This window comes from Gavialis gangeticus, unplaced genomic scaffold (genome assembly GCF_001723915.1).
Source record: "Gavialis gangeticus isolate Ggan-Ray unplaced genomic scaffold, GavGan_comp1, whole genome shotgun sequence".
In the NCBI taxonomy this organism is placed as follows: domain Eukaryota; kingdom Metazoa; phylum Chordata; order Crocodylia; family Gavialidae; genus Gavialis; species Gavialis gangeticus.
In genome coordinates, this window is record NW_017729032.1 from 245300555 (window position 1) to 245313931 (window position 13377).

Below are 13377 nucleotides of genomic sequence, written 5' to 3' on the forward strand. Positions count from 1 at the left end.
TATAAATTGAATTAATTTCATGTGGAAATGTCTGTGTATAGAGGGGTGGGGACAAAAAGCAAGAATCCTATATATACCACCAAAACTTATGGGGAATGTTTTGATTTTAAAAGCATATTTCAAAGGAAGGGAGAGAAAAACTCTACTGTTTCAAGTAGATTTCTAAGCTATAAAACTATTTCCAATTACTTTGCTTAATGTTTATTTCTAGCACTTCAAATATAAAAATTAGAACAAAGTAGGCTTGTTCCTGCCAAAGAAATCTATTCAAAATTGTACATCTGCTAGTTAAGAATCATCAGTTTTCAAGCCAGAAAGGCCCATATCAAACCAAAGGAGAGAGCTGCCTAAAAAACTGATGGACAGATCAGGAATGGCCCAATACAGATAACAAAAAAACATGACAAAGGGTGCATCTACACATGCTTTTATGTACACCTAACCTTAATGGGCATTTATACACATACTTTTTTGTCCCACGACATGCTGGAGATCTGGTGGGTTGGACCAGACTCAGTTAACCAAGTCTGCTCCACATGTGAGCTGATGCATACTGCACTGCATTGTGTGCAGTTGTATAAGCAGTGAAATGCACTTGTATAACTGGTCAGCACACAAATAATGGTGGTGGTACTCTTTTAAACTAAAACACCTTTGTGCACCGCTGCCATTTTCTCAGTACTGATGCACATTTTGCTACTTATACAAGTACATGCGTGTCAGCGCTGGGCACATTTAAAAGCAGCCAGTGCTGTGGCACAAGCATGTGTACAAATACCCAATGTGCATTACCCTAATGTGCATTAAGGTGATTTAAGGGTACGTCCACACATACACGCACTAATGCAGGTTCAAGGACCGACTTGGGTTAGTCCCAATTTAGTCCTAAGTCTAGTCTAAATTTAGTCTCATGTCAGTGGACACATACCACATTAACACACGTTAGCACGTCTACATGTTTGCTAATACAATTTAACTATTTGCACATTAATTTGATACCTACTTTATGCAGGTATCAAATTTAGGCTCAAATAGCCTTAAATCACCATTTTTAAGGTGAATTAATGGCATACACAAGTAGACATGCACCTTTAATGCACCTTAAACCGGGATAATGTGCATTAAATATGTACCTGTAGACATGCCCAAAACTCCATTTATCAGAGGTCTTAAAAGAAAGAAACCTCTACATAAAGTTTGACAGTTATCTATTATACATTAACAAAAATTTCTGCAAGAAAAAAAATTGTTTCCCCACTTCATCCAGAAATAAGGTATTTTATATTTATGTGGGCCCTCAGTCTGCCTTCATGAGAACACTAATATTTGCCATAAAGCAATGAACTAATTCCTTTTGCAATGTCTTATGACAAACTAACTGATTCTGACTGATTAGAGAGTCTTTTTTCTTATCCCTTGAAGTGTAATCAGTTTCAACATTTCCTTTTTATTTTCTCTGCCATCAGGACGCTCTTAACTGATGTGTTGCAAGTGAACACTGTCTTCATTTAAAGATGGATATGAATCCAGCAGCTGCTTCTCATAAGCACTTCTTTTGGTGAAGTTAATCTGCTGACTTCAACTGTAAAGGTCTGTCATGTGAAAGGTTCTTTCTGTCCTTCAAGTTTTAGAATATATAAGCAAACGTCACTCCAGTTCTTACTTCCGATTTTTTTCCCCACTCATTTGTTAGGAAAGGGTCAGTTTAGTAGCTAGTGAAATCCAATTTACTGGAGAACAGGGTGGGAGAAATAAAACCTTTTGTCTTTTTAAGTCAATTGACTGGGTGTATTTACTGTTATATACAACAACAGGTTTTATTGGCACTTATCTCCCTGAGCTTTTGGAGCACCTAGAGTGTTTTAGATTTATTGTCAGGTTTAGCAGTGGAAACTGGATGTATAAAAGTCCTTCATGTGGGAAGTAAAAGGTGACAGATTCATAACATTCATTCCTTCTACTCACTAATCTGAAACCATAAGGAAAATTTCTTTCAAAAGCTTTGTATTCAGTCCTACTCCATTTTAAGTCATTGGGAGTTCTACCTTGAACTACCTTGAAAAGAGAAGCAGGTCCTTTTATTCTTTATGTTTATAAAGAAGGAGGCAATGAATTGGGCACTATTGCTAGAGATAAGTGAACCACTTTTGATAAAGTCAAGATGTTTGATAAGCTTTGTTTTGTTCCTCCACCTTCAATCACCTTCCAAATCCAGAAAGTTACCAAGATTCTTCCTTATTTTCTTGGGATGCTTTGTCTCCTCCCCTTTCAGACCCAGCCAAATTCAAGGGAAAAATGTTTTTGTGTGTCCCCCCAGCCCCTGGTATTTCTGGCATGCTTGAGAACCTGCCCTTGCAGTAACTAAGTCTTTGAGGCTTACATTAACTTTATCCCTCTAAGGATCTCCCTTTTGAGTAAGCAAAAAACCAGGTTTGCCAGGGCACCAGCATTCTTTATAGGAAGGTAATGGCAGTGAAATTCAGTCTTAGGAAGAAATGGTAAGGGTCATGTAACTGGAGGCTCAGAATGTAGAGGCTAAGGCCCAGACTCTTGAAAGGTATTTAACCATAGCTCCACTCAGCATTGCAGTATCTAAGTACTTTTAAAACTCTGCTTATAAGGTCCCAGACCATTAAAACATGTCCTTCAGTGCCTTTTTGAACTGAAGCTCATTCTTGAGGTTCTTCATACCACCAGTTCCAACTTGTTTCCACAAAAATGTAGCATGCTCAGCACTCCAAAATGAGTGTTTTCCAACTATCAACACCACAGTAAAGATGTTCACTACCTTAAAACCAACGGTGATCATGAAGTTATATTTCTTCTTTGTTTTTTATCTTCTGAATGTTTTGGTTGGAAATGGTGGCAAGAAAATTATATTATCTCATAGGAATATTTTGAAAATGGGTAAGGAGATGTACATTCCTAGAGGTACACTGAACAAATTATGATATTTTAAACAATTACATTAATAGTTTTGACCTTGGTCCCACAATAGGTATCACATAAATGCTCCACTAAAAACAATGGATGTTTGCTTAGAGGTTATACTGAGTTCACTGTAGGATTGGGGTTTCAATGAGCAATCCTTCAGCATTTTGTCAGGAAGTTACACAGCTTCATTGGACTCCACACACGTAAGCAAGCTGCTGGATATGGCTCTTTCTTACCATGGGTCCATTATGGAGGTCCTGCACATCTTGCTTAGTGCCCTGGCCAAAATTATGAAAGTGGGTTCAAAATCTAAATTCTCAACTGGACAGCTGCAAGGTCTGACTCTTGTTAGTGTTAGTGAGTCCACAAGAAATCTATGACAGCTCACAAAAGACCTAACAAGTCTCAGGTTGGGCAACACAGTATTAAGTCTACTAGGGCGCATCTACATGAGAGGCTACGTCACTGTAGCAATGAGCTACAGAGACGTAGGTCATCGCTGTGATGATGTAGTATCAATGGGCACAAACCATGATCTGACACTGCTGCACAGCAGCAACGAGTTACTGGGCAGTAGCAAATTGCTACCACACAATAGAGTCAGAAATGACCTATGCACCACTAGGAGGACTGCGCAGTAACAGAGGTTAGCAAGTATTAAATGAGTGCACAGAAACAAATTGTACGGTCCGGGACACATGTAGATGCGCCCCCAGCTTCCGAAGTTAGTCTTTGAGGTCTTTAACCCAAGCTGAAGTTAATAGGAGCCAAGGGTCCAATAGGACTTTTGAGAACTCACATAGGGTCCTCAACAGATTACCAGGTCAGGCTGACTGAAAACGTTTTGCTTCCAGAAACTGTTAACTTTTTGTAAAATTTGAATTTTGTTCTTGAATTGCCACATAAAAACACATGATCCTTAACATGCCCTAAATTCCTGCTATTTATAGTTATCACAGGAAAAGGACCTAAGGCACAGTCCACAGATGTCAATGAGAGTCTTTCCACTGGCTTCAGTGGGCCCTGGATCAGGCCCAGACTCATTTGGTCCATTGTAAATGAAACAGAGCTGGAAATAGGGTTCCTGTGAAAATAGTCTTTTCTCTTTGCTAATATGTCCCCAAATTCCTTATAGTCAGCATAGCTTAAAGCCATCTTCTAAAGCAAGAAAATAAATCTACTCTTTCTATAATATAATGCTAGTAGGAAAAATATTTGGCTGAAACTTTAAGTGTGAATTATATTTTACACTAGAATAAAAAGGAAAAACCTTCAAAATCTTGTAATATGAAAACAATGAATGCTTGGACTATCCAAGATTTTGCTCTTAAAAAAACTAAAACAAAACAAACCAATCCCCCCCAAAAATAAAAACCCAGACACATGAGGTAACAAAAGAATCCACGAATACAGACATCACAGACATCTAAAAATAAGCATTTTATACAATTTTGCCAGTGCTTCTCTGAGAGCAAGTTCTTTAAACAGAACTTAACAATTTTACAATTTTTTTAAAAAAAATATGTCATCCTAAAATTGCCATCGATCCTTAACCAAGCTTTCTGTATTTCTACAAAAATAGATGCACAAAGAGATACAAATACTGTATTCCTGAAAGGATGAATGCTGTAGTCGAGGCAAAATCTTCTCCTGACAATCAAAGCAGTTCATAAAAACAATCAGGCTGAACAAAATACTGTAAGAAGAGCAAAAAAAAGAAGTTAGATTGCTCAGCTGCAGCAGGCTCAGATGAGGAAAGAGGGGGAAAAAAGCATTTTTTTCTTCAATGTTCTAGGACCTAGAAATGGTCTTAAAAGGAAAAGGCTCAATTGCAAAAGCATAATGGCTGGCTCTTCATCTTCCCTTCAGCAGTGAGTCCTTTGAAACAGTCAACCATTGCAGTATCAACAGTCAACCATGGCAGCATCTCCATGCCAGCTGTGGGGATTCCAGCTCTAGCTTGTGTTAAGCTATATGTGAACTTCAGAACCAAGAAGATTCCTTGGTCTTCTCCTGATGCTGTAGACCTACTTTTTGGGAAGGAAATAGACAATTAAAATGGAAACACTGATACCATCATTGCCTTGCCCTGAGAAAAAGAAACCTGCTTAAAATCCCTTATAAAAATAAATCAGCTAACCATCTGTTTACAGTACAATTGTATTGGTGGACTTGTTTATGATGCAGCTGCCTCTCAATTTAATTAAATGTTGTTTACTTCACAGCATAGAGGGAACTCTTCTAAACTACTTGACAGCCGTGGACAAACTTGCATAGCTCAGGAATGCTGACAGAGTCCTGTGTATGCTTAGCAAAACTGTATCTTTTTTTATTCTCATTTGGAAATGACGAGGCAGTAACCAGGCCCTTCAACAGTGTTGTAGTTGCAACATAAACAAGCAATTATGAAGTAGAATCTATTTTTGATAGCATCATATAGCGGCCATGAAAAAAGCCCTACCTCTTAGAAAGTTATAAATATTGTAGGCGCTCAGACATTTACAGCTTTTCACCTTTAAGGGCTGGGGGAAAAGAAATGTTCCACAACAAGTGAAAAAAACCAAATAATTTCACCTACAGCACATCAGCTTTTTCGCCAAGAAATCTTAGTGCTTCCACATGGGGAAAATAAATGATTTTCAGCTTACATTTGTTATACATTTCGCTGATATTTTCCTATATAAAAGTTAAGGACTATTGAATAAATATGCTGCTATGTAAGGGCTTTAACACTACAGCAATGGAATCTGTGCTGCAGTTAGGGATTTATCTTCTCCAGAGGGATTTATTTGATTTTGTTTGCATTCAAGAGAGGGCTAGCACTTAGAAATGGCAATAAAATGTACAAAAAAAGAAAACCATACGAAAATAAACTAGCCACTTTAGTCATGGCAAAAATTTCTAGTTTCTATCTAGAAAGGCAAAAAAAAAGTTTCTATCCAACATTCTTAAAAGGTATTTAGGCACTTAATTCATATTGATTTCAACAGGACTTAAACATTGCCTCATGAGAAATCTGCATTTCACATCTGGAGTGGGGTGTTAGTATCAGCCAACCACTTAGTGGATGAACAGTGCTCCTAAAAGGATCTATCATCGATGCAGGTCCCAACTCACTATTGATTTAAGCAGATATAAGTCTATTTGACTTCAGTGGTGATGGACCCATTTAAGTTTAGTGATCTCTTCAGCCCTTAATCTACAAAAAATAAAAAGTCAAAAGATAACCCAACACCTTCATGTGTCAGGAATGGGAGTTGAAACCAATTTCCCCTCAGCTTGTACCTAATCCCTACAACTGCAATTCTTAGATTTCAGACCTGCTCACAGATGTCCAAACTGGTTGCTCCCAAAATTGTAATACAGCAATGGTGAAATAATGTTAAAAATGTCATGAAAACTGTGTATTTCCAACAGGACAATACTTAAGACTTAATTTTTATTTGCCTTAGCCTGAATCTAAGCAGAACTGGATCCTTGGCCAAGGAATATAAACAGGTGAACACTGATCATTAGAAGCATCTCAGAAGCCACCTATAAAGCAATTTGTTAACACTAAAATAGCATTACAACTTACACCAGCCATCAGAGGATAACCAAAGCTAGTTAAATACATTGATGTGGTCTGCAATTCACAGTTGGGGAAACTGAAACAAAGAAATGCAGTCGCTTTCTAGAGCTTGTGGTGATGTCAAAAACAGAAGCCAGATGTGCAAAGTCTCAGTCCTATAATTAAATCACTAGCCAAGCTCTGACCTTCAGCATAGCATAGGCATGGCAAAAAGCATCTCACTGGGCATGTCTCCACGAGACATTTATTGCATAGCTGACTAATTAGTTAGTAAATGCCTCGGCGTCTACACATACTGGGGTAAATGAATTCATTCTGCAGGAGTGCATGTGTAAATGACTGCCAGCTAACCCTACACTAAAGCTCCCTCATGCCCCAGCCAGCCCCTTCACAGCACACTGAGTTGGGAAGAGCAGCCCTGGGCTGGCAGGCTGACCCATGGGGCCCCATGCCAGCCAGGGCTGCTCCACCCAAGCTCTACATGTTACACCTGAATAAACTGCAGAGATTATTGCTCTGGAGTTAATTGCTTCTGGGTATACATTCAAATGTTGCACCCAGGAGCAATTAACTCCGGAGCAATAAGCTCTACAGTTTATTCAGGCACCATAACTGCATGTATAGATATGCTCACAGTGAAGCTAAAGACTACTGGTCTCCAAATTCAAGGCCCAACTGCCCAGATCAAGACAGAACCCCAAGTGCTGGGATTCCACTGGCCACAATAATTCATTAGAGATTAAGATGGTAACCATCTGCCCAATTTTACAGCTTTACCACTGGGTTTTCACTGTTCCCTTAGGTAGACAAAGTTTGGGCATTCAGGAGCTAAGACACTCAGTCTGAGGGAATTTATTAGGAAGACATTGTCACTGTGTTTAGATGGCAACTTTTGTATCCCTGGAACAAAGATTGTAAATAATAGTTTTGTTTTTTGTCAAGTTATTTCAATAACAGCTGGTGTAATTTTGTATTATTTTTCTCTCCTATTTGAAAAAAAACATATACAAGAGGGAGTCATAAGACAAGTATAAACAACTAAGAGGATAAGGAAAATCATTAAGTGCCCAAGTACTAAGAGGTACAAAGAAACACTAAAAGTGGGTGCGAGGGAGAAAGAGTTAATATGGCTCCAACTGGCTTAGAAAGAAAAAAAATATCTGTTAAAGAGGACATAAGTTTGTTGGCAGAGTGCAGTAGCAGGGGGCTAGCTCATTGATTGGACACCTTTCCACTAGATGACTTTGCAGTGAATAGACAGAAATTTTAAACGTTGACAAGCCATAAAAATGAAGCCCAGGCAACCACTGAAAACCAATTAACAAGTAAGGCTGCCTTAAAAATCTTGGTCATAGAACAGTTTATATCCCCTTTTTTCCCCATTATCTTCCCATCTCTTTTATTTCAACACAATCTGCACTCCTAACAGTATATTGTCCAAGTCTGGCCATGCTTATGACCAACAGTACTTTAATTAACAATGTGGTCATAGAGCAAATACTTTTCCTTCTTATAAAACTGTCTTTGCTTGTATGGCATGACTCAGTATTTCCACATTTGTTGAAACCTATCTACGAAACATCAGCATTTCAGTTAATTATTGCTGTTACTTTGAAGAAATCTAGCTAGCAAGTAAAAGGTGTTGAATTTCTGGCAGGTGTACATGGAAGCCTTCTGTTAAAGACAATGAGCTGCTTTCACCCAAACAGACCCTGCATTTGACACAGTAACTACTAACAAGCCCCAAATTCATGATGCATTTGGCAGCTGAAAAAGGAGACAGAGCCTACATTTAATTTGCCTTAACTTATCATCATGGCTAAATCTTTAATATAAAGGCACAGCCAACAGATATGCCAAAGTCCTATCCAGTGTGCTGTGGGCTTACTTTGGTTACAGGAAGCCTTTTTGTCTATTCCCATCATGTATGTACATCACAAGTCACCCTCATGGCCCACTCTTCTGTATAGTCCTGTATTAGTGGACCCTGGATAAACAGACCTAGTATGATTCTGCTCTACAGGCAGGTGGATAAACAGAGTAAGGGATGCCCACAAACCACATGTGCATCTGTTTCCTGATGCACTAAGGGGTTTGGAGGACTGGGTATCTCTACCTTCACCAGGGTTTGGGGACCATGGAAGCCACCATTTAAATGAAACAACATGGTAACAGTTAAGAGGCCCTACAGACTGAGGTTGGCTGAGGATTCCCTCAGATTTTGGATTTGGGTTTGCTCAACCTGCACATGAACAAAAGGATTTAGTCCAAAGACAGAGACCTTATGGCTTAAGCAACATCCTCTCTATCCATACATTATGATCTGCAGCAAATCCTAAAGAGACTGATCTACTAGAGCTTGATCCAAAGCTTATTGAAATCAATAGAGTAGAGAATCACACAACCAGTTGTATACAAAATACCCCAGCTACCAAGCTGATTTCCTTCAGATTTTATGGCTTAGGCACCTGAGCTAGGGTCCTACTCACCAGAGCCACAAGTTTAGTATTCATTTGTATTAAAAAAAAAGAAGTTAATTTTCAGCACAATATGTGAAAATTAAGCTCCACTTCATAGGAGTCAGGTACATAATCCATATCCATCAAATTAAGTGAATCCACATAAGTGCAAACAGATGTATCATGCTGGGATCAATACTTTACTGAATCATTGTTCACTGAGCTAACAACGTTCTGAATCATAAATTCCCCAGCTATTGATAATATGCAAAGGAATCCCCTCTTCGTGACTTTAACCTCTGATGTATGCCAGCATTATCCACTCATGAGATCAGAAGTCTGACTTAGCACAGCAGAATTGGTAAAATTACAGAGTAGTCTCCTCTGGTGATCAGAACACTCACATTCAACATAATTCATCATGATGAATTTTACAGATGTTTTTATAATTGCATGTGACAAGAGCACAAGAAATGTGGCCCACACTAAATATTAAGCAAAGAAGAATTGCTTACATATCTGTATGGCTCTGCAAAGTGAGAGCTAAAATGAAGACCAAATGATTTTTTTTTTATATTCATAATTTAAAGCTCATGGAATGTGACACATTGGCAGTTCTAGAAGTTGATGGATTTTAGTCAAAGAGATGCAAGCAGAAACAGCCAGAATCCAAGCTTTCCTTCCAATATGGCCCAACCCATCCTCTGGAAGGACCACCTATAAGTGAAGTTAGTATGTTCTTCATAGCCATTCGGTTCTTAGGGCCTCGCTACACATTGCACTTTAAGTTTATCAGATGCTGACTGATGTTCATGTTAGTTTGGGTTTAGAGCAGTTACATGTTCAGGTAAAAAGCTTTCTCTGACTATCTCCAACCTGCAGCTTTGACTTGCCACTAGAGGGCTGGTGAGCTTATAGCTGTGAGCTGTCCACACAGAACAGGAGGGTGAGGGGAAGGGACTAGGAATGTGAAAGGTTAAACATTTAAATGAGAAGTATATTTATACTGGTAATGCATCACCGGCTAATATTTAGCATGGGGTGCAATCCAGCAGGAAGGGAAGCAGTGCGGTGCCTCAGGAATGGGAAGATGGCAGGATAGGCTAGGAGGGATGGAAAGATGAGTGAGGAGAAAGGGAATGGAAAAGGAGGGAGAGGGGCAAGGGTGGGGAACTAAAACCCATAACTAGTCTACTCCTTCTTTCCCAATGCACTGGCAGCTGCAGTGAGCTGGGAAAGCCCCTCGCCTGCTGCTGCTGCCCAGGGATTCACATGGGCTGGGTTGTCTGGCAGGGCTTAACGGTACCTGTTCCCCACCCATCAAGGGCCCCAGGGAGAATGTCCCAGCAGCAGCTGTGTCCAAGTGAGTCTTTGCACAGCCCACCCAGATTCCTGCGTTGCTTAGGGCAGGTGGCTGCGGCTCCTTCTGCCACAGTGGGGTGGGGCAGGGTAGGCAGCGGCCCAAGGCTCCACATTCCCCAGCCAGGACTAGATATGCATTATCAGCTAACCATTTAATCAATATAATTAGAGGAGGAAAAACAGATATTTTTTAAATGATATTTACATCCCTAGAAGGGACACTGCATCCTGGGATACTGGAAAACTGAAACTTGGGTGGCTTATCTCTGGGGAGTGGCCACACATTCATGGAACATGAGTTGGGTAACACAGATCACAGATAAATCTGCCCTGGAATGGCATAATTTTAAGCCACCCAAAGGCAGCTTAAAACTAGTTTACATGTCTTAATGTGTCAACAATCCAGAGTTTAAGAGCTCCCTGAGCCACCTAAAATTAATATGCAACAAAGACCTTATGCTCTCTACTGACAGTCAGCATGGATGCCAATTGGTGCTGAGTGTAATAAAATTCTGTGCAGTGTAGAAACTTACCCACTATGAACTGATCTTTGTGTAGGGACTAGGTTGAGTCATGTTGCTATGACATGCAATGCAAATACTGCAATGCAATGCTAGACCTAATGCCTACTAATTTGTTACTCTGTGCTCCCCAATCTCCGGTCTATAAAGAGTTTAATAGACAACTGAAGACATTCCAGCAAGTCTGTACTATTATATTTACAGTACCTAGCATTCTGAATACTAAAAATATTTGGTTGTTTTAATCTTGATATTTCTGCAAAAAAGATAACTCACAGTTTTCCATCTTTTTCACTGTTTACTTGAGTGTTGGACATAGATCAGAAATTATGGTACAGGCTCTCTCCATTGCCTCACAATTTATAGTCAACTACAACTATGCTAAGTCCATTTATGCATATGCAGCCAAAATTCTCCATGCATACCTGCACCTGTGCACTAGGAATTTATACAAAATTAAGGCAGGGAAGAATCAAGGCCCTAAGAATTCAGGAAGGAGGTACTGAGCAGTACAATCTATTTCAGTATTTATCACCATATTATTAAAGAAAAAAAAAAAAAAGAGTGACAGCAACTGATTAGAAATACAAATTCAAATAAACAAGAAGTGGATAAACTAAATTGCCACCAACTTTATGCAGGGAAAAAAAAAAAAAAAGAATCCGAAGCTTTACAGGAGTCCATACCCTATTCCTTAAATGGCTTTCCTGATCTATGGTTCCTTAAATAACTCCTGAGTCAACTGTCTGACTTCATGACTAGGAATCTTGGAATTACTTTCATACTGGATCAGCCCACTGGTCCATCGCTGGCAATAGCTTTTACTTCAGAGCCAGGTGAAACCCTCCCATTAACTTAACTGGCCAGAATTCACGTCCCATGAGGAGGGAATAGTTTGTTCCCAATTTTGACAGATTATCAGTTTACAACCCAGAGCATAAAATTAAATTACCCTTATATCATGTACACAGCTGCAAATGTTATTAATGGGCATAAAATTGTCCAGTCCTTTTAAAAATCTTGTTATGCCATTTTCCTTAATTTCTTGAGGCAGCAAGCAGCACTGTTTGCTTATAAGATGCATAGAGCAGAATGTGTAGCTAAGGGTTGCTGGTTTACTAATGCTAATAAAGATAAAAAGTAAGAAAGAGACATTTTGCACTTTACCTTAATTAAAGTGAGGTTTCTGTTTCATGCTATTTTGAGTAGGAAGTAACCCAACGGTATGTTCAGTCAGAGACAGATTCATAAATTTCTAGAGTCGGAAGGGAGCTGGTCGATCATCGGGTCCGACCCCCTGCTCCAGGCGGGAAAGAGCGCTGGGGTTAGTTAACCCCAGACAGATGCCTGTCTAATCTCCTCTTGAACACCTCCAGGGTAGGGGAAAACACCACCTCCCTTGGAAGCCCATTCCATATTTTGGCAACCCTCACCATAAAGAATTTCTTCCTACGTCCAATCTAAATCTGTTCTCCTCCAGCTTGTGGCCATTACTTCTGGTAACCCCGATGAGTGCCCTGGTAAACAGTGTCCCCTATTCCCTGCTGCCCCTCCCCCCCCCGATGAGTTTGTAGGCAGCCACAAGATCGCCTCTCACCCTTCTCTTGCAGAGGCTGAAGAGATTCAGATCCCTCAGTCTGTCTTACCTGCAGGCCCTCAACCATACACGCGGCCCTCCTCCGAATGCTCTCATGGTTATCCACATCCCTCTTGAAGTGTGGTGCCCAAACCTGGATGCAGTACTCCGTCTGTGGCCTCACCAATACTGCATAGGTCCTCTGGGACCTGCCCCAAGTTCCATGAGTGCTCAAACAGCTGCGCCAATAGTTCTGCTATGTCATCAGCCAATTCTTTTAGTACCCTTAGGTTAAGATCGTCAGGGCCTCTCAACTTAAATACATCCAACCCTTCCAAGTGCCCCTTCACTAGGTCAGTGCTAACCATTGGTGGATTGGTATTACTCCCACTCCAGACTAAAGACTCATTGGGAGGTTCTTTTGTATCAGTGTCCAGGAAAACAGAAGCCAAGAAATTATTTAAGAGCTCTGCTTTTTCCATGCTATCAATTTCAAGTTGCCCTAGTCCATTCTGTAGTGGTCCTATGTTACCCTGCACCTTCTTCCTGCTCCCAATGTACTTAAAGAAGGACTTTGTTATCCTTAATCTTTGTTGACAACTTGAGTTCCGTATCTGCTTTGGCCTTCCTCGCTGCTTCCCTGCAAATGCAAGCCAAGTAGGTATACTCCTCCTTGGTGGCTGCCCCCTGCTTCCATAGCCTGTAGGCCTCTTTTTTCTTCTGAAGGCTCCTGGATTTCCCTGCTCAGTCAAGAAGGTTTCTTGGCTCTTTTGCCTCCCTTTGCATGTACTGGGATGGTATCCCTCTGTGCCTGTAGGATCAGTCCCTTGAGGAACTCCCACCCTTTTTGGACCCCCATCTCACAGATGCGATCACCCCTCAGTCCCACCCTAACCAATCTCCTGAGCTCGTTCAAGTTGGCCTGCCTGAAGTCTAGCACTACTGCCCTACTAT

The 13377-nt window shown here is 40.3% G+C and overlaps 1 protein-coding gene across 1 annotated transcript in view; it reads right to left on the reverse strand.

Moving 5' to 3' along the window:
* Positions 1-1678: 1678 nt before the first annotated feature.
* The window catches only part of VGLL3 (vestigial like family member 3), a 38435-nt gene continuing 26736 nt past the window's right edge, over positions 1679-13377 (reverse strand). The window contains exon 5 of the mRNA XM_019525676.1: positions 1679-4964. Coding sequence (XP_019381221.1) covers positions 4918-4964 — 47 coding nt within the window. The 3' untranslated portion in view covers positions 1679-4917. The remainder of the gene's footprint in view (positions 4965-13377) is intronic.